Here is a 23,115-nt window from a genome sequence, read left to right on the forward strand (position 1 = left end):
ACAACGAACACGGGGTATCAAATTTCCTATATCTCAAATAAGCTCAATAACTCATAAACCTGCCGAACTTTTACTAAACTTTTTTTTGCTTATCTGTAAGCTGATAGACCAAAGTCAATCCCATTTGACCTTGTCCCACCATTTTCTGGCGACACCCAGTAGATTCGGAGCGGTACTGCATTGTAATAAGCCAGGCATTTGCCATTAGGTGAACGCGATGCTTTTCAGGAAGTCTACATGTGGAACCTGGAAGTGACAATCAGCCTTATGTTAATCTTGGTTTTGCAGAGACTTGAGTCGAAATGAGTTGACAGCTATCAGTCGGAGGACTTTCCGTGGTCTGACGGCGCTGAAGAGTCTCCACCTGGATGGAAACCAGCTCAAGTGTCTCGATGAGAAGGCGCTGGAACAACTTAAGAGCTTGGAGGTTCTGTAAGTATTTATTTTGGGAATCATTTGTGCCAAAACGAGTTACTTATTGGTCCTCCTTTACTTTACACGGGCTGTTTGGCCTTATTCGACTTAATATGCTGCGTACTTAGTCTGCGTGTGTATGTATTAGTATTACTGGGTAAATATCATGCAAAAAAGTATTTTTTCGCAGTTAAAGTAATAAAGTTTTCCGCACGATGTTTTCTCTGCTGTGAGAGCAAATAGGTTTCTTTGAATTTGAAGATCGAGAAATGCACTCACACTAAGTGAAATACATATTGCGGGTGTAAAACGTAGCTTGTCTGACGGACCTTAAAGATGTAAAGCTTGTTTTTATCGGTTGTCCAACAGAAAGAGAGTCTCTCTAGACGTATAAATTATCTAAGTTCGTTACATTACTTCCAGGACCCTGAACAACAACAACTTGACGTATCTGTCGCTGGAAGCCGCGTCCGTAGCTCGTCTCCACACCCTGAGGCTGCTCGATAACCCCGTGGTCTGTGACTGTCGGGTTGCCCGGCTTGCGGCCGCCGTCAGAGCTGCAGGGATACTTGGAGTCGGGGCGAGGTATGATAGCTTCATATTTTACCCTTTTTTTATAAGAGGAGGCAAACGGGCAAGTGGCTCACGGGATGGGAGAGGTGAGGCAACCGCGCATGGACCACAACAACAGGTGTCAAGAAATGCGTTGCCGGCCTTTAAGGTGGGATTATGCTTTTTTCTTGAAGGTCCCTAAGTCGTATCTGTTCGGGAAAACCGCAGCCGGTAATTGATTCCACAAAGTGGCTGTGCGAGGCAAGAAATTTCTTGCAAAACGCGCGGTTGTAGAATGCCAGACGTCAACGTGATGCAACTTTGCACGTAATGTCCGGTGGTGGAATTCAGCCGCTGGAATCAACCCGAACAGCTCCTCTGAGCACTCCCTGTGATAAATGCGGTAGAAGATGCAGAGAGAACTCGTGGATTGCGGTGAGTTGTTGACTGATAGAAATCGTCTTGTAAGGAGTAAGTACTGGTTAATTTGTGTCATTTTTAGTATATTAAATAAAGTTTAAAGGTTGTGATGCTGTAGAGAGTAATCTGTGGATCTACTGAACCGAATAGAAACCCACATTTCTTTTAGTATCCATAGCCTTAGATTGAGGATTGGTCTCCGCTGCTTTCCAGCTAAATACCGCACTACTTAAGAACAATAGCTGTTTTATTACGGCAACTATTTGATGCCTGTGTGGCATCTCGACACTCAATGGCATCATCGTAACATACGCTTCGTGTTATTTTACACAAGCTGACCCGACAGACGTTGTTCTGTTCATAATAAAAAAAAAACTTGCGGATGGAAGTTTGGAAAATCCGTTCTTAGCTGACCGCTGACCGAGTGGTGAAAAGAATATTCCTACCGAATTTCAAGTCTTTAGCTCTAATGGTCCAAGAGATATCGTGATGAGTGACTATATACGTGGAAATGTCGATTCCCAACTCGTGGTCACACCAGTTTGTCACACCAGTGTAAGTACGAGTAATTTATTTTCCTCGTTGTCACACCAAGAGTTTTACTACACCCTGTTGGTAATTGATATTATAAGTGATGTGTCAATTTCTATTCTCATGATATCGACATTCTGGATAGTTTAAATAACGAATGACTATGAACCGAAAATGTTTTTGGTCGTCTCCACACCTCCTCGTCTTCACACCCTTGGTGTGACAACGAGGAAAAAAAATTACTCGTAGTCACACTGGTGTGACGAGTCGGGAATCTGAAGACTTTATATAAGTATATATAACGATTTCGATTAATTTCAATATATATATAGATTGAAATAAATAAAATACAAAATACCCAGATCCCAGTGTCTTTCTTATTTCTTGTTGTATTATTTTGACAAAGTTTATTTAGGCAACTCGGCATTTTAGTTTCAATTATTGGCAAAATTTAACAGAACATGTTGCACGTCAACGTCACACATTGTGCGAGACTGGCTCGAGTACGCCAGCGGTATCTATTCGGAGCGCAGCAAAGACTAATCCTTTATCTAAAATATTTGTTTTATTAATTTCAGGTGTCAAGCACCGGCTGCTATGCGCGGTGCCTTACTCACGGAGTTGGATGCTCACGAACTTATTTGTAACGGTATGTACTTAATACTTTAATGCTGGGAGTTTCTCGCGCCGCTTCTTCTCTCTCAGAGCGCCATTTGTTTCTGAAGCGGATGACATCAAAAATAATTCTAAAGGAATCAATTTTGAGAAAATAAATGCCTTTTATGCCTTTTATACTGCCTTATCCCAGAGGTATTAACTGCCTATATAAAATTCGCATTCATTCGCTTCGTCGAAAAATTTGATTTGAATAATATAATCTCAGAAATGAGAGTTATCACTTTGAAATAACAAATTGTTTATATGTATATTGTTAATATGTAAATATTGGGGTTGAGCAGCGCAACTGTAAAGTAGATCCTGTAGATGAAACCACAACCTGATAGGTGAACAAGACATACCAAGTTCAACCATATGAAGCTGTAGAACTTCTCATTAAAGGTCATACTAAAATGTTTTTATATGATAATAAGGCACGAGACGAACAGGACGCAGCTGATGGTAATTGATACGTCCTGCCCATAACAATGTAGTGCCGCTCAGGATTCTTGAAAAACCTAAAAATTCTGAACGGCACCACAATTGCGCTCGTCACCTGGAGAGATAAGATTTTAAGTCTCATTTTCCCAGTAATTTCACTAGCTACGGTGCCCTTCAGACCGAAACACAGTAATGTTTACACATTACTGTTTCACGGCAGAAATAGGCGCCGGACCAGTGGGAGGCACCTTTGCTCAGAATGCCGGCTAGATTATGGGTAGTGGGTACCACAACGGCGCCTATTTCTAATGGAATGTAAAAAGAAAATCAGTCTATTGACATTTATAAATGTCATTTCCTTGACCTACATAAAAAATGTGATTTTAATTTGAATTGATTTTCAAGGCATTTTTTTTGCGCCCAAACAAAGGGAAAGGGCTACCCTCCGGTATAACGACGGGTATCCACAATACCAACGCATTCTAAGTCTGCGTTGGTTATGTGGAACTCACGTGAAAACCTAGGTGCCTACCCACTTAACTCCACCTGCAGTTGGCTTTGGGCAGGTGCCCCCTCTAAGCCTTCATCGAAGGCGACCTTCTCTTGAGGAGAGAGAGGCGCAAGCGGCACTCCCTGTGGAGTATCCGCTGATATTAAGTATCCGCTGAGATATGGCACTGATTTTTTTTTTTTTTTTCGCCCAAGCAAGGGAATGGGCTACCCTCCGGGATAACGACGGGAGGGAGGTGGTGAATGCTCATGCATACCAACGCAGCCTAAGTCTGCGTTGGTTATGTGGGACTCACGTTAAACCTAGGTGCCTACCGTTTTAATTTTACTCCTTTCCTTTATATTCTGTTGTAGGTCCTCAGACCGCGATAACTGCTGAATGTTCTGCTGAGCCGCGCTGCCCGCCTCCTTGCCGCTGCTCTGCTGACGGCACCGTGGACTGCAGAGAGAAGCTGCTGTACTCCTTACCGACCAGCATCCCTCACCGAGCGACAGAGATGTGAGTATTAATGGTATACGTTCAGATATAGAAAAGGTAAAGCGCAAATTTGGCCTCACACTGATCTCACCTCGTTCGACCGGCGTTCCTGAGGGCGGTCGCTCCATTCCCAATCTGTGGCATCATTAAGAAAATCATTTATGTTATTTTTTTTTTTGATTTCGTTATACATTTGATTTCAAAATTTTCTGGAATTGAAAGCAACTAACGTAAGTGCCATATTGTCATAATGTTTTATAATTGAAAGAAATTATTTTGTCGCAAAGTTTTAGTAGAAACAGTAAAATTTAAATTACATATATGTCCATTCTATCGCCATTATAGCGACATATTGTGCGTCAGGAACAGCTCTTTTGTGTAGTATAAAGAATATACAATATAATAGGCGTCGACACTCTGCCTCCTTCTCATGTCCAAGTTACGTCAGTTGGTGCTGGGGCTGCTGATTCGACTGCTGAAGACAGCAAGCGTCGCAAATATGTCGGTCTGAGTGAGTCTTACATCGTTGTGCCGTTTGGTCACGAAACACTAGGCCCTTGTGGCCCTGAAGCGCGGAGAATATACCAAGTACTATATACACACCTCGATACTGGCAACCCAAGCGCTGGCAGCTATTTCGGTCAACGGATCATCCTAGCTAGCTATCCAACGTGGAAATGCTGCCAGTATTCTTAATAAACTACCCCGTTATGATAGTTTTAATTTTATATAATCATAGTATTGTAAATATAGTTATAAGCAAATTAAATTTGTAACCAAAGTTTATGAACGAAGTCCGAGCGCTCTTACCGACTGAGTCAACCGTTCGATTGACGCATGGATCGTAAATCATGGAATGTCTTGTTCAAATTTCATTATTTTTGGTTACAAACAGAATTTGTATAATTAATCCCAGAAGTTAGGAATATCACTTAAAAATAACAAGTTGTAGAATTATAAATATTGTTTTATTTTTATTTTGTATTTAATTTCAGCCGCCTTGAACAGAACGAGATAACAGAAGTTGTTTCTGGAGCCTTCTCCGCGGTCAAGAGAGTAGCCCGGATAGATTTGTCGAACAACAAGATTACAAAGGTAGCGGGAGATGCATTCAACGGCCTTGTTCACTTAACTTCCTTGTAAGTATGGCTTTGGATTCAACAAATAAATAGTAGATTGTTAACCGAGGGTCGAAAGAATCAATTCCCGAGGTATTTAGGCTATAGTCCGAGTAGGAATTGATTCTTTTACCCGTGTTAAACACTCTACTTTTCATTTCGAATATGAGGAAAATAAAACTAGTAATTTATCTAAACTATTTATTGACAATATATAATAATATTGGTAGTACCTATTTAAAATTAATTGTCAAATTAGGACAATTTATGTCGCCTTTTTAAATTTTAAATATGGAACTCACCGTGTTGCAGCTTGTTCCGCCCAAAGAAGTTTATTCTAAAGTTCAAACTGGCTGTTTAGAAAGTCACATAGCCGAAGCATTTATTTAAATTAGTTTTTTTTTATGTATAAAACTTCACAGCTGACAGCAGTTCTATTTTTAAAGTTCATTCCGGCCCTTAGGTGGGAAGTAATTTGTATGAGTTTTTCCCTCTCTATGGAGGGAAGCAGCATTTTCCACCCAATAATCAGATCAAAACAACATTACTTTCCGAGTATGAGAAATCAAAATATATTTATTTACCACAGGGAGTGACAGTAACATAACATATTGCAAAAAAAACTTGGTAAGCGTCATAAAGCTACATCAGTTAGTAAAGGGGTTTTGACATGGGGAGAAGAACTGATAAGAAACTCTTAGCCCTTCTTTTAAATCATTTAACAACTGTTTAATACATACATACATACAATCACGCCTCTTTCCCGTAGGGGTAGGCAGAGACCATACTTGTTTCGCTTCGTCCACTTTCATTATTCCTTTCATACATGCTCTTCGGTTTAGAGTACTCTTGACCTGGCCTTTTTCCAAGACGTTCCTGATTTGATCTTGAAACGTCCGCCTAGGTCTACCCCTTCTAATACTTTCATTCACACTGGCCTTATACACTTTCTTCGTCAATCGTTCTTCATTCATTCTCTCGACATGTCCAAACCATCTCAGCTGTTTAATATTCATACAATTGTAGGTGGCGTGCACAGAACCCCACAAACACCATACATCGTTATCCTCTTTATAATGTACTATACTATAGAAATAAGTTTTGGTTGTCAAAGTGTCAAGATTTTTCAATGTTAACATTGAAGCTCTAATAGTTTTAAATAGTAAAAAGTGGTTAAAAGTACTTTTAAACCTGTGATTTATGTTAAAACAAGTAGTGCAAGTGCCAATCCATTGAATTGCTATTAAATTCACTAGTTTTAACAAGAGAAACTTCATTCAAACCACGGTAAAAAATCACTATTATCCAATTTTCTAGATTATTATTCATGAATCATCAATAATCACCAACCGCTGCTGTCAGCTAGCATTGACATTTACTAGCAAGCACTTGACAGCGGGGTGAGCTGCCAACTGCCAACGAGTATACGAATATCGCCATAGACAAAAAGCAGTATAATAATATTACGTTCCGTTTTAAGCATACAACATACAACGTAATTAACTTTACCACTAGAAACAAGTTATCGTTATGGATCTCAATTTACAACAATTATTTCTGAAGATAAAACTCGAAATGGAGAACCAAACGAAAGAAATTACAACTAAATTAACGGAAAAAATTGACAAAAAGCTTCAGCCAATCATCGAAGAAAATAAAAACTTAAAGATTGAAATAAATAATTTGGAAAAGAAAGTAGCTTGGTTAGAGAAGGATAGAAAGAAAAACAATATTGTTATATTTGGAATGGAAGAGAGCGAGAAGTCTAACAAACAATTAATTACGAAGGTCATAGATGAAATAAAAAAGTTAGAGATAGAATTAAGTGTACAAGAGATAAATTCTGCGCATCGAGTTGGAAAGACAACAGCTGATAGTAAAAAAGCTCGGCCGATCGTAATAACGCTTGCAAATACATGGAAGAAAATTGATATTTTAAAAAACAAAAAGAAATCAAAAAATATTTATATAACAGAAGACTTCTCGAAAGAGGTGTTAGAGAAAAGGCGCTCGTTACAAGCTCAATTGCTAGAAGAGAGGAAAAGAGGGAATTTTGCTTACATCAAATACGATAAACTAATAATAAAGAACAATAAGAGTCATGAGAAACGAAAGCGTACGCCATATAGCTCTAATGCTTCTTCACAAAGTCCAAATGTAACAGAGTCTATAAACAACACACCAACATCAAAATTTAGTAGAGTCAATGCTTTCGATATAATGCGGGCTCGCTCTAATTCTTTTAACCAAGGCACGGACCAAAACAAGTAGCAATCCCCTTTACTCGGCAACCGAACTGTTACAGACAACATTAAGAATAACTACGAAAATCTTCCTCCAAGCCGATTGGTCATCGTGGAGGAAAATGACCAACACCCTCTAAATTCTAATTGTAACTTCACAGTTAACTACCCTTCTCAAAAAGACAAACATAATATATACATATCAACATTAAATGTACGATCTATTAGCTCACCAGAAAGGTTACTTGAATTTGAAAAAGCACTCGACGATATTAAATGGGACATAATAGGTTTAAGCGAAGTGCGAAGAATGGGAGAGTGTATTGAAGAATATGACAACTACCTTATATCATAACGGAGAAACACCAGGCCTTTACGAAGTTGGTTTTCTGTTAAAAAAATTTCTGTCACCAAAAGTAGAAGAAATAATTGGTATATCCGAAAGAATAGTAATCTTAAACATTAAATTACCAACATCAGTAAAAGATGAATCATGGACAATCGTACAAGTATATGCTCCCACTGAACCTACAAATAAAGAAGAACGTTTGAAAGTTGAAGAATTTTTCGAAACATTACAATCGATCAACCATTATATGAAAAAGAACGTTATAGTTATGGGTGATTTTAATGGCAAAATAGGACAACGTAAGCCCGGCGAAGAGCACATAATAGGCAATTCCAGTTATGGTATACGCAGTAAAAATGGTAATAAAATTATCAGTTATGCCTTACAAAATAAACTAACAATTCTCAACAGTCAATACAAAAGAAAACCTAATAAAAAATGGACCTGGGTGTCACCTAATGGAAATTATAAGAACGAAATTGATTTTATTATGACAAATAAAGCGAGATGTTTTTCTAATACACATGTTTTGAACAATATTAATTTTAATACCGACCATAGAATGGTAAGAGCTTCACTAAAAAAAGTAACAGCCAAAAAGTCGAGAGAGAGAACAGAGGATTACAAAAAACTACAAAATAATCTGTCCATAGCTTTAAACCAGGAAGACCAAATCTATGAGGATATAGAAGAACAATATAATTCATTAATAACTAACCTAATAAGGGAAACAGTAAAATGTAAACCAGAAGCAAAGACTCTATCAGATGAAAGTGAGAAATTGATAGAACAAAGAAAACAGTTGATTTCAAAAAAGGATAAGGCCACTAAAACTAAAATTGCAGAATTAAGTAAAAAAATAAGATCTCAAATACGCAAAGATATAACTCAGAAAAGAAATAAAACTATACAAGATCACATTACCAAAACTGGAGGAGTAAGAAAAGCACTAAAAAAACTGAGGAACAAAAAGGATTGGATGATTAATCTCAAGAATAAAACAAATAGAATAACTAGGAATAGGGAAGAAATAATAAGAACTGCAGCCGAGTTCTATCGTGATCTGTACAAAAGTACTAAAAATTATCGAAACTTAGCGGAAAATGTAAAAGACAATGAATATGATGTTATTACAGACAAAGATCCTCTACCGGTGATCCTTCTTAGTGAAACTGTTTCAGCTATCAAATCACAGAAAAACGACAAAGCACCAGGACCTGACCAAATATCAAATGAGATGCTCAAAGCCACCTTACCTATAATAGCACCCAAGCTCACTGTACTATTTAATCAAATCCTGAAAACTGAAAGCATTCCGGCAGACTGGACTAAATCAACTATAGTATTAATTTATAAAAAAGGTGACAAAAACGATATTGGAAACTATAGACCGATAAGTTTGATGGCAAACATATATAAAATTTTCTCCAAGATATTACTATCAAGAATCTCTAAGGTATTAGACGAGAACCAACCCAAAGAGCAAGCAGGCTTCAGGACAAAATTCTCGACTGTAGACCATATACACACGGTAAAACAAATATTAGAAAAATTTAAAGAGTACAACTGTGTATATTATCTAGGTTTTGTCGACTACAACAAAGCTTTTGACTCGCTAGAACATGATGCAATTTGGAACTCTCTTAAAGTTCAAGGAGTTCATGGAAAAATAATAAATATTTTAAAGAATATATACTCCAAAAGCACAGCTCGAATAAAATTGGATAAGGCCAGCAGCGAGTTCCCAATAGAAAGAGAAGTCAGACAGGGAGATCCTATATCTCCCAAACTATTCTCAGCAGTATTAGAAATGATATTCAGAAATCTTGAATGGGAAAGTGAGGGACTTAATATAAATGGGGAAAAACTAAACCATCTACGATTTGCAGACGATATAGTACTATTTTCTGAGTCTTCAAAGAAACTAGAGCATATTCTACAACAATTGTCAGAGGAAAGTGTTAAAGTAGGCCTCACAATGAACGTAAACAAAACTAAAATAATGACAAACTCTAATAGAAAAGAAATTAAAGTAGATGGTAAAACAATTGAATATGTAGACGAATACGTTTACCTGGGGCATTTATTTTCAATCAAAGACTGTATGACAAAAGAAATCGATAGAAGGGTCACGAACTCTTGGAAAAGATATTGGTCGTTCAGCGAAGTGATGAAGAACAAGCATATTCTCATTAAGGACAAAAGAAAGGTTTTTAATGCTTGCATACTACCATGTTTAACTTATGGATCACAAACATGGGCCCTAACCGAGAAAAATCTCACAACTCTAAAAACTTGCCAAAATTCTATGGAAAGAAGCGTCCTAGGTGTTAGATTGAGAGACAGAATGAAGCTGCAGGACATAAAAGAAAAAATAAAATTTAAAAATGTAAGCAAAATTATTAAACAGCAAAAATGGCGATGGACAGGCCATATGATCAGAGACAATTCTGGAAAATGGACGAAAAAAGTGACGGAGTGGTACCCCAGAAACGGAAAAAGAAAAAGAGGCAGGCAATCCAAAAGATGGGAGGACGACATCCGAAACTTGGTCGGAAGCATGTGGACTCGTCTAGCCAGAGATAGAACGAATTGGAAAAATTTAGAGGAGGCCTATGTCGAGGGACACGCAGCAAGAAAAGTTTTTAATAATTAAGTTATGCAATATATTTAAATGTAATGTAGTTGCTGCAATAAATTGGCTGGCTATTTTTATTTATTTATTTTTATTTATTTATACTATAGTAAGCCGTAAGTAGAAACGGTTCGTTCGCCACATATACCGCAGTAGTCTAATGAAATATTACTATTATTATTAATCCAAAAAGCAGTACGCGAACGGTTTCTTCTTCCTACTTCTCTTCTTCTCGGTCGTGTACTTCTTTGCTGAAGGTCGCGTCCACTAGTTAGGATATCATCCCCACCATCTGGATGTGTGGCGGTCCTCCACAGTGCGGTTTTCAAGGAGCTTTCTTCCACGTACTACAAAGCTGTGGAATGAGCTTCCTTGTGCGGTGTTTCCGGGACGATGCGACATGGGTATGAGCACCTTCCTTAAAGGCCGGCAACGCTCTTGTGATTCCTCTGGTGTTGCAAGAGAATGTGTGCGGTAGTGATCACTTAACACCGGGTGACCCGTACGCTCGTTTGTCCTCCTATTTCATAAAAAAAAGAAGGTCGCGTCCACTCCGTTCAAGGGTCTGGGTTTTATGTAGGTTTTTTTAAATGAAAAAATAACAATTTGAGCAAGACATAAGCGATACTTAAAAGTTCAAAAATCGTCGTTTCGTTCTTGGCAATATCCTTCTCAAAAAATTATCCAATCGTAATTAAATTTTGGGAACTGATTGGTAAGAAGGACATTGTTTGGGTCAGACTGTTTTTAATTTTCGTTTTTGTTTGCGGACTATATGAAGCACCATAGTGTCTTCTACCGCATTTATCATGGGGAGTGTTCCGAAGAGCTGTTTAAACTGATTCCTGCCGCCGAATTCCACCTTCGCACGACGCGCCGCAAATCAGGATACTATCCCCACCATCTGTATGTGTGGCGTTCCTCCACAGTGTGGTTTTCAATTAACTTTCTTCCACGTACAACCAAGCTGTGGCATGAGGTTCCTTGTGCGGTGTTTCCGGGACATTAGGACATGGGTACATTAAAAAAAAGCACGTACTTCTTCCTTAAAGGCCGGCAACGCTCCTGTGACCAGAGGAGGTGTTGCAAGAGAATGTGGACGGAAGTCATCCCTTATATCAGATGACTCGTGCGCTCGTCTGTCCTGCTGTTCCTAAAAAAAGTACTTTTTGAAATACTCTAGCACAAAAATATAAAAACAAGTAAAACAGTGAGACACAGATAATGATATTAACACTTCGTTATGTTTTTAAAGTGGTAACCCTCACTTCTAGGGTTAATACACAAATAAAATTTGAAAATAAAAAATTATGAACGATGCGGGACTCGAACCCACGACCTCTGGCGTTCCGTGCCAATGCTCTAACCAACTGAGCTAACCGTTCGAGTGACGTATCGTCAGAAAATCTTGTATGCTTTGTTGAACTCTTAGGTTGTGGCTTCATCTACAGGATTCACAAGAGCGACATCTCAATTCAATTTCCTAAGATGCAAATATTGGGGTTGATCAGATCTAAGGCATACTATTTCGAATGGGCGGTAGTTTTTGACTTTCAAAATGTGATATATCTTATTTTGAATTTGAATTTGTTTTTAATTTCAGAGTGTTGTATGGCAATAAAATCAAAGACCTGCCATCGGGAATATTCCACGGGCTGTCTTCACTGCAGCTATTGTAAGTAGTAATCTATGTATTATTGTGGCCAATTACGTTCTATACATATGTACATATCATTCGCAGTCTGACAGCGGAACTGCAAAAGTGTGCTTAAAGACGATGTAAGCACACTTTTCTCCTTAGTCATGTGTCAACTGTGACTCAATCAAGAAGCCTAAGCGTGCTATAAAAAGTGCTTAAATAATTCATTAACGACTCTAAAAAAGATGGTGTGACTTATCATCGGTAAGGTCATTTTATTTATATAAGATGGATATGCAAAAAGCATAAGTAATTTAATAAAATTAATATTATAAAATATGGTAAAATTATCTACAATTCCCAGACAAGATCCGCTTGTCGGAATGGGACAGATGAAAGGACACAGTCAGAAATGAAAACAATAGAGTCGCTCTTTTTTACCGACTTCAAAAAAGGAGGTGGGTCTCAATTCGTCGGTATGTTTTAAATGTTTTGTTACCTCAGAACTTTCGACTGGGTGAACCGATTTTGATAATTATTAATTTTTTTTTGAAAGCTGGTGCTTCTCGTGTGATCACATTGCAATTTGGTTCAGATCTTATAATGGCAACCATGAGAAAACCATGAAAGTCTTAAATTTGCTATAAGAATGTACGCGACACTGAGAAATACTCAATATTGCGCCAACTGATTTCGATAATTCTTTTTTTATTGGAAAGAATATACTTTAAAAGTAGTTTTCTGAGAGTTTCGTTAGGTTCCGATTATGGGGTCCATGACAAAGTAACGGAACTCTTCAATTCTTGGGAGCAAGTTAAGGATACTAGTCAAATATCATTGGAATCAATGGAATTCCTTAACGACTTACGTTCTGTAAGGTTGCGATCTGTGGCAGAATTTCTAACTGTCTGTTAAAATTGAAATGCATGTACACAAATTTAGACAAATTATTAGTTAGTTCAGATTCATAATTCATTCATATAAGTCAGTTCAGAAAATCTAAAAATAAAATTAAAAAAATAAACGACTTCAAACTGGTTTTTTGTTAATTTTTTAAGGCCTAGTGAGCAATGATTAGCAATATTGTATTTTGTGTAATGTAAACGGCTAACTAGAACGTAAAAAATTACATACTAGTGCTATTTACACGCTATCACGGAAGTATCGTTTCCCAGTTATATTTGATACTTATTTATATCGCAAATATGTAAAAGCTAATATTCTTCAGCTTTCAAATACACGAGATTATGAAAGAGAATTGGCGCCAGTTGGTAGCAAGATAGAGATATGAAGAAATTTGCAAACCAAATAAGCATATTTATATTTCATCACTTAAGGATTTATATCGATTGGATTTAGCCAAATTTAAAATTTGACAAAAGCTATCATACAAATATATTTTGACGTTCGCTTAGTGTAAGCATATACCAGAAAAATATACAAGTCTAAAAGACATTTTTTTTAAATTCAAGGAATTTAACATTTAAATAACCAGTTTAACTTATTATTCTATGTAAATAAAAATATTATACTTGAGTATTAGTTTCTGTCATTAAACGTTACCTTAACTTATTAAATCCAAATTCCTTTAGAACGTTAAGAAGTAACAAATAAAAACACAAGCCAAGAAATAAACATGCAAACTTTCCTCTTTATAATATGAGTGTTATTTTTGATTAAAGACGTAAAAAACCCTCGACTGAACCGATCTTGATCGGAAAATAGGGACAGACTGACGAACGTTAAACTTATAGCAACCCTCTTTTTCGTCTGGGTTTAAAAAAAACCTAGCTCTTACTCCACTGATGTCACTGTCCAAATCGGGTTCTTAATTCAAAATGCGCAGCTGAAACTGAAATTTTGTTAACATTGCTGCCTATTGACCAATAATAAAAAACTGGAGTAAACGTAGAAATGTATAGGCATAGTAGTCGAAGGTCATTGTGGTGTCATTTGTGGCATGTGCCATATTTCGACTTTGATTTTGTATGAGGTGCATTGTCTATGTGCATAGAACGTCAGTGATTGTGACTCACGTTTTAATTTGCGTCTAATAATTCTTTGTAATTGTTATGAGCGATGATGCATTTTATTAAGATCATTTATATAGATATCTTTCAGTATGTACCAACCCTAACGCTCCTCCCAGTCGTAGGTACACATTTCAGGGAAATCGCTGTGTTACGCTACTGTTCTGTTATAGTGGCTGTACTGATCCCACGACCGCCGCCCAGTGCCGCGACACGTTGTTAAGTTGAGATGATAAAACACATATATATCTTAATATCTTAATATATATAAATTACGTGACACGTTGTTTGTCCGTGATGGACTCCTAAACTAATGAACGGATTTTCATGGGGATTACTTCATGGAGTACAGTTTAGTCCAACTTGAGAGATAGGATACTTTTTATTTCGATTTGGAACCCATAATTATTTTTTTTTTTCAATATTTGTTTTGTATAGACATATTTTCTATGAGAGAATTTATTGTCGCACGGTTTGACAGTTCTGCTGTGAAACAATTTCATTATAACAACAGGGAGCATAAGAAATAATTCTTGATGTTATGAAATAAAATTGGCAAATTCCTATAACTATACAGAACTACCTTTTTTGTTTCAGATTACTAAATTCCAACGAAATATCGTGCGTGCGGAAGGATACCTTTCGAGATCTGCAGAACTTAAAACTACTGTAAGTAAATACTATTGTATATTAAGACAATAGGGCCTCACTGATGGAAGGCGTAGGTGCGTAAGTGATATGCATCACCCCTTGAAGCTAAAGAGTCAATCTGAAAGAGTTTATATGAATTAGGTTTTTAAAAACACTTTGGAAGTTTGTACAATCCCAATATTTTAATAATTTAAGTGAAGGAAAATTCACAAATAAAATTTGAAATCAACATTTTACGAACTCGAACCCACGACCTCTCGCGTTCCGTGTGAGTGCTCTCCCAACCATGTTCGTAATTATGTTTGGAAGTTAAAGCGTTCAGTAGAATACAAATTATGAATTTAAACTATACTTTGTTTATATACTATACTTACACACACACACACACACGCACACACACGCACACACACGCACGCACACACACACACACACACACACACATACACATACATACCCACTTTTGTATTTAGATAGTATTTTTAATTTATTTTATCTGATTTTGATAATTTAGAAGTCACTGACAGCCGAAACACAGTTCATACTAGTTTAGCTGTCTTTGCTCCCTGCATTGTATATAAATAATTAATTATATAATTTACAAACAGTATTAACTTTTAATACTATTATTAATTATTGTAATGTCTGGGAAAAATAACGTTATTATTATAATTAAATGGAAATTAGAGTCACTGCTATTTTTATGAAATGATGTGTTCTAAAATTGGTAGTACATACAAATGTTTAGTTATAAGGCATGTGTTAGATGTAAGTTAATATGTACAACTGTTGGAGATCCATACAGATAAATAATATAAATAATTATATTTCTAATGGGTTGTTCAAATTTATGAGTGGTTTCATTTTGGACAAAAAAAGGTAGTAATTGTATAATTTTCTTACAGGTCCTTATATGACAACAACATACGAACATTACCCAACGGTAGTTTCGATTCTCTGACTGGAATTCAGACACTGTAAGTTGGTTTACTTTTATGTTTTAACACGATTTCACTAACTTCTATTGACTACATAATGAATAACTTTTATAAGCGAGCGTTATGTTAACACCAGGAACAGACATAAACTGATGATGCCTACTACTCGGCTAAGTCGAGTTAGTAAGTCTTTTGTGGGGCGATGTATATGCTTTTACAACAAGATCCCAGAAAATGTTCAAAACAATAGTATTACGTTATTCAAAAGAATTGTTAAAAAACGTTTGTGTGGTAAAGGTTACTATAGCATAAATGACTTTCTTAATGATACCACAGATTGGGAATGGAGTGACCGCCCCCAGGCTATTAAATAATAAGTTTAATTGTACAATATTACTTTGTAAACATATTTATTCGATGAAAAAAAAGCCCGCTGAGTTTGTTGCGCCCATTCTTCTCAGGTCTGAGGCATTCATTTTGGAATGGGTGGTACTTTTTGACTTTCAATAAGTGATGTCACATCCTATTTTGAATAAAAATATTTGAATTTGAATTAAGCTTCTAAAATAAAGGGATTTCTGAGATTTATATTTTTGTGGTAATTTCCAAAGAATGTAGAAAGAAGTTATTAACATGTAAGCTTCACTTATGTAAGTAACTGTAATAATTGTACTTTAGTTACTTATTTCTTTCATAAATTATTTAATTTTATTATAAGTACCTATCCCAATTAAAATTGTGTAAAATCTTTGGTTTTTTTTTTGATAATCAATCACTTTATTATGAACCTTGTACAATCATTAGTCGATATTAGAATAATATTGCGATTTTATCCCAAACTGCTTCGTGGAAATGGTTCGCTTTGTATTTTTACTACATTATTCGATCCCCTTCATCTAATTACCTAAGCATTATCTACAATTAATTTGAAAAACATGAAAATAAGTACTTACGAAGTATTTAAATGGACATGTCCATACTAAACCAGCATTGATCGATACATCTAAATTGAACTTTACGTTGTAGGCATTTAGGTCGCAATCCGTTCGCCTGTGATTGTTCCCTGCGATGGCTCGCTGTGTATCTCCGACGAAACCCGATTGAAACGTCTGGAGCCAAGTGTGATTCGCCCAAACGTATCAGCAGGAAGAGAATAGACGCCCTGAGGGAAGAGAACTTCAAGTGTAAACGTAAGTATTGAAAAAAAAAAAGTAATTGTATGGTTTTATTAAACCACGATACAAGTGGAACTTTAAAAAAAACAACCGACTTCAAAAACACAATTTCAAAATAATAGATATAATATGCACTAAAAAGTATAAAAATAATTGCGTATTTTTATACAATCTAATTAATTAATCTAATTCTAGTTACGATAATTGTGTATCGGTGTCCTTCCGCCTCGACCCGCTCTCGCCTCCTCACAACTCAAGCACATCTCACCTATAACTGTAGGTATGTAGTAACAAATATTTCTTGGATGACACTGACTCCAAAAATTAAAATAATCGTAACTAGAAATAAATTAATTATTTATTAGTATTATTATTAGTATTTGCTATACGTATGTATAGCAAATTTAAGACTTATGGTTTTCTCATGGATGCCATGTCAGAATGGACCAAATTACAATGGAACAACACAGGAAGCACCAGCTTTCAAATAAAAAAGAATTATCAAAATCGGTTCACCCAGTCGAAAGTTTTGAGGTAACAAACATGAAAAAAAAAATTGAAGTCGGTTAAAAAATGACATATTATAATTGTCGGCATAATAATCTAAATGAATAAAAAAAATATAAAAATTGTGGTACTACTAATCATAAAATAAAAATTAAATAGGCATAATTAAAAAACCTTTTGAAGCGTGGGGTTCAAACCCACGCCCCTCTCGCGTACAAGAGCTACAGTCTGGTGCCTCCCACCAATTAACCAACCTGCCTTGGTCCATGGAAGATGGACGAAAATTTTGAGGCGATGTAATAAAGTTTAAATAAAAGTTTCACATTAAATATTCGGCATAATATGACCTATTTAATCATGTGTGCTTAGTAAGTTAGTTAGTGTTTTTTATTTTCCATATCTTTTGCATATGGAAAGTATGGCATGGTCTTCGGAAATTTAAATAGTAGGTTAGTTTTTCACGGGTGGCGACTTGATACTTTAGAAACTATAGCAAAAACACTTTTAAAGGTTCTAATGATAAGAGTTACAAACTAGAATGAAGCCAGAAGGGGCATCAGAACTTCTTAGAATAACCATCTATTCTAAAATTTTTTTAGCTTCTATACGCACTACCTGCATTACTAACTAATAAACTGTTAAATACGAAAATTTTCACATAAAATAAACACCGAAATCTTCAAACATATTTCTTAAAGCAAGAAACTAAAATAAGAAAATACTAACATTTTGACTGTTTCATAAAATATTTATAGGCTAACTGTACGGCCGCGCGCTTATGGCAATCTCGTGTTAAAATCACAATTAGTTGCCTTCCCTCTACCATTTTGCGGGGATAAAAATGATATTCTTTAGGATACGTGTGCGTTACTCACGATTTTGAACCGGCATTCCAAAAAGAACTCTACTTCACGATGTTAAATGAAAAGTTATATTTTTGTTAATAGTAAAAAATATTCTCACCTTACCTTTATTTACTTTGTGTGTGTAACGCTATTTGTCCAAATAATAATCAAATCAAATCAAAATCAGTTTATTCACGTAGGTCATGGAAATGACACTTATGAATGTCAAAAAAAATATATTTTTTTTTATTGGACCTACCGTTACTTCGTAAAGGGTTGAGGTATTGAGAAGAAGTAGCAAGAAACTCATTGCCACTCTTTTATATCAAGATTTACATTTACATCGATTTACAAATTATTTCGATTACAATATAATATGTAAAATGTAATTTGATGCAACAAACACACTCAAACGTCAAATAGTCAATGTCTTACACGAGTAAGTCAACAAAGTAAATGTAAATTATTACAAAAGTTATTGAGTACAGTAGCTGCATCATCCACATACACCATAAATAAATATGTATATATCCATACATATATATACACAACCCTTTCCCTAACTCCTAACAACTTAGCCGGTACAAGTTAAGAATAAACCGCGAGCAGCGACATCTATGGTCATATGGCGTAACACACATTACGTCAAGTTACCGCACGCGAAAGTTCATCACCGCAATTTAATTATAAATCCAGGAAATCCTTGTGTTCCTGTTGATTTGCCGCCGTGAGATCTTAGTGTATTATTCGTTAAGTGTCCCGCGAAATATATATTAATATGGATTGCCAGCACGCTCAGGCGAATATAGAAGAACCCAGGATCTTGCAGAAGAAGTGAATACCGGCTTATTCCTTTTATTCCAATGATTCCCGTTCTGTTCACCTGAGTACCCCCTTTATCTATACAATCCATTTAAAATTCCCTTGCGCCACCAGTGTGTATGAATTGATGCATACTGTTTTTTTTTTATGGAATAGCAGGACAAACGAGCGTACGGGTCACCTGGTGTTAAGTGATCACCGCCGCCCACATTCTCTTGCAACACCAGAGGAATCACAAGAGCGTTGCCGGCCTTTATACTGTACTGAATAGCTCTTATGGCTTATTTACTCATCTAATATATAAAATTCTCGTATCATGGTGTTAAACTTTGAACTCCTCCGAAACGGCTTGACCGATTCTCATGAAATTTTGAGTGCATATTGGGTAGGTCTGAGAATCGGACAACATCTTTTTTTCTTCCCCCTTAAATATTAAGTTTTTTTTTTTTAATTTTTTTGATATTTTTTTAAATTTGTTTGATTATGAGTCAGCATTAAAAAATACATACAACTTCAATATCAACCCATCTACGATCAACAGTTACTTTTGTATCGCGATTTTAATATCGCCAATACAACGATTGCTGGGTCAGCTAGTATTTTATATATTTCAATCAAGGTGTAATAAATTGTAAATTTTTGAAGCTGTAAATTTTAGATTATTTATACGTCTACACGTATCTAGATAGATAGACATCTATCTAGACCACCAGAAAAAATGAGTTTAGAATTAACCTCTATTTTGTGCAATGCACACACACTAACACAAAGTTTCATACAAATCGCGAGTGTTGACGTACCTTAAATACTTTAATGTGCATGACACGCACACTAAAGTACCTATTAATATCTGGCCTGTATTTTATTAAGCTACTTCCGGCCCGACTTTTCCCAAATGGTTCGATGATAAATTGTGATAACAATGATAAATCATGTAACTTTGACATAAATATATTTTTTATTTGGCTTACATGACTGAATGAATGACTTTTGAGTTTGATTACTCGAACCGATACGGCTTAGGGACCTTCATGAAAAGGGCATACTCCCACCTTAAAGGCCGGCAACGCATCTCTTGACCTGTAAAAGGCATAAAGGCATAAAAGGCATTTATTTTCTTAAAATTGATTCCTTAGAAATCTTTTTAAAGTCATTTCTAATAACTACTAGATACTACTACCGCTTCGGAAACAAATGGCGCTCTGAGAAAGAAGAAGCGGCGCAAGAAACTCTCCCAGCATTCTTTTTTGCGCACTTTCAATAAAAATATACAATATTGTACAGTCATTTCTATCGCTATAAAATAATCACAATCTAGTCCCAGACTGTCCGATCACTTAGATATTCTGCTGTGGAGTAATAGGATTTACGACAGAGCCATTTTTTTTTATAAAACGTTTAAATTTATTTATAGATAATGCCTGAACAGTGGCTGGGACTTTATTATAGAAGTGTATACATTTATCCTGTTGTTGCGGATGTCCATAGGGGGTTGCCTCACCACTCCCCATCTCTTGAACCTCTTACCCGTTTGCCCCCTTATATATATAAAAAACTTGTCTATAAATTAAGTTGATGATCAACAGCTGGTGAAGATACAGTTGAAGCGTGTGGTGACGAGCCCCCGTGTCCAACAGCCTGTGCCTGCGCCCGGGGCACCTGGGGCAGAGGCCTACGAGTGTCCTGCGCTCGGGCTTCGCTGGCAGAGATACCTCGAGACTTGCCGTTAGACACTCATACCTTGTAAGTGTTATATTTTTTTTTATGAATAATAAGGGACGAGACGGGAAGGACGTCCAGCTGATTGTAATTGATACGCCCTGCCCATTACAATGCAGTGCCGCTCAGGATTCTTGAAAAACCTCAAAAACTCTGAGCGGCACTACAACTGCGCTCGTCACCTTGAGACATAAGATGTTAAGTCCCAGTAATTTCAATAGCTACGGCGCCCTTCAGACCGAAACACAGTAGTGCTTACACATTACTACTTCACGGTAGAAAAAGGCGCCGTTGTGGTACCCATAATCTAGCCGGCATCTTGTCCAAAGGAGCCTCCCACTGGTAAAACATCTTCTCATGTTATATCAATATTGTTTTATATTTTTGTTTATAAACACATTATAACATCTTTCACGAAGCATCCTTTACACAAACAATGAATTCAAGCTCTAAAGCTTTTTAGTTCTAAGAAAATATTTGATAAATTATATGATTTAAACAAAGATTTGAATCTAATACTTGTGGTGGATTTTTCTAATAAGTTAATATTAAAGTCACCACAAATATATTTCTTAGATTCTGATAATTTTGATAGAACCTCCTCCAATACACTCTCAAATAACTCATATAATGCATCGGGGGGTCTGTATATACTTACAACAATGGCACACTCAAGCTCTGCACAGGCTATTTCAATGGTACGTTCAACAGAGAGGCCCACAATATCTTTACGGTCTTTGAATGATTTACTTATAAGTATAAGAGAGCCGCCACGTGTTACCATTTCTCTGCTAAACACACTTGCCTAACCGATGACCACTGGAGTTAAAAATGAGCTCATATTTTCTAAGCCAGTGTTCAGTAAGACATAAGATATCAATATTTTCATGGTTCATTAGTAACTCCTGTTCCAGTTCTTTACCTAACAATCCTTGCATATTTTTGTGCATCAGGTTTATGACTTCACAATTATTATTGTTATATTTTAAAGGTTGATGCATACAATATATGATAATTTATATTTATACAGCTTATTACTTTTCATGAAATAAGATTTGATATTTAAAACACGATTCATCTATTGGATGCAGCACCTTACAATAGTAATTAGTTATGTATATTACAGCCATTGTAAAATACTCTATTTGATTGGAAAGAGTGGCCGTTGAGCTTCTTGTATGTTCTTCTCACGAGCTCAACTTTTTTTTTACCTTTGACCTTGACATTAAATTAAAAGGTCAGATATGAATTATTCTTATGTGAAGGCTATATTTCACTGCAAAACATGGGCTGTATTTTAATAAAAAAAAAACTAGAGGCCCTCATAAATTGCAACAATCTAAAAAAGATACCCCACACATTTTAGTTATCATAAATAATAATCAAAATGCTGAGGATATATATATCACAAAGTGTGGCTGACTTTTTACGACTTGCCAATCAAAATCGGTTACAGTAATCCTTTTCTCTCGCAAGCTCTGTTTGTATATACACTATTATATTGTAACTCTATTTTATTTAGCAACATTGTTATCAGATTTTTTTTTAATTATCATATTACATATACTGATTGTTAAACTAGGTCAACTTAGCATCTTAAAAAAACCACAAAGGTTAACTAATGCTAATAACACTTAATAATACGTCACAACTTATGCTATAAATTAAATGAACAACAGTGAAAATATTTTTAAAGACATAAAAACTAATAAATATAACTTATAAATATGACGTAGCAGGTTCAAATTCTCTTAGATGCTATAGTTTTTGTAATAGATAATATTTTAGTCTGTTATTAATGTTCTATTTCTTCCAGAACTTGTTATCAAGCCAAGTTTAAACCTGTCTCTTTTACAGGACCATGCCAGACAACAGCCTGGGCAAAATAACATCGGATGGACTGTTTGGTCGCCTGCCAGATCTCACCAAATTGGACTTCAAAAATAATGGTAAATTATATGTCATACATCACCCTTCCTTTGGAGCTTCCAGATATATCAAGTCCACAGACCCCTGGCGGTCTAACTCGACTGATTGACTTCAAATACAATTTTCTATCAAGAGAGCTGTTCGTGCTAAATATCAGCTTGGTTATAGACAGTCTCTCAAAGAAAAATTTAAAGAAATAAATATTATGACTGTTCATTGTCAGTACATTTATGAAAATTTAATATACGTTCACAAAAATGGTCACCTTTTTGCTCTTAATAGTGATTTTCATTATTATAACACTAGACATAAGGGATTGCTTGTAACTAATTCTAGTAGGATTCATAAGATACATAATAGCTTTAAGGGTAAATGTATAAACTTCTACAATAAAGCTCAGCCACTGTTCAGGCATTATCTATAAATAAATTTTAATGTTTTATAAAAAAATGGCTATGTCGTAAATCCTATTACTCCACTGCTGAAAATCTAAATGATCGGACAGCCTGGGATTA

The 23,115-nt window shown here is 35.8% G+C and overlaps 1 protein-coding gene across 1 annotated transcript in view; it reads left to right on the forward strand.

Annotated features, from left to right (window-relative positions):
- Nucleotides 1-23,115, forward strand: part of LOC126973290 (protein slit) — a 180,735-nt gene that overhangs the window by 123,176 nt on the left and 34,444 nt on the right. Inside the window, exons 6-16 of the mRNA XM_050820506.1 lie at nucleotides 289-432; nucleotides 838-999; nucleotides 2,496-2,566; nucleotides 3,880-4,024; nucleotides 4,999-5,142; nucleotides 11,952-12,023; nucleotides 14,615-14,686; nucleotides 15,571-15,642; nucleotides 16,630-16,793; nucleotides 20,539-20,695; nucleotides 22,529-22,620. Coding sequence (XP_050676463.1) covers nucleotides 289-432; nucleotides 838-999; nucleotides 2,496-2,566; nucleotides 3,880-4,024; nucleotides 4,999-5,142; nucleotides 11,952-12,023; nucleotides 14,615-14,686; nucleotides 15,571-15,642; nucleotides 16,630-16,793; nucleotides 20,539-20,695; nucleotides 22,529-22,620 — 1,295 coding nt within the window. The remainder of the gene's footprint in view (nucleotides 1-288; nucleotides 433-837; nucleotides 1,000-2,495; nucleotides 2,567-3,879; nucleotides 4,025-4,998; nucleotides 5,143-11,951; nucleotides 12,024-14,614; nucleotides 14,687-15,570; nucleotides 15,643-16,629; nucleotides 16,794-20,538; nucleotides 20,696-22,528; nucleotides 22,621-23,115) is intronic.

The sequence above is a fragment of the Leptidea sinapis genome, chromosome 29 (genome assembly GCF_905404315.1).
Source record: "Leptidea sinapis chromosome 29, ilLepSina1.1, whole genome shotgun sequence".
NCBI classification, from domain to species: domain Eukaryota; kingdom Metazoa; phylum Arthropoda; class Insecta; order Lepidoptera; family Pieridae; genus Leptidea; species Leptidea sinapis.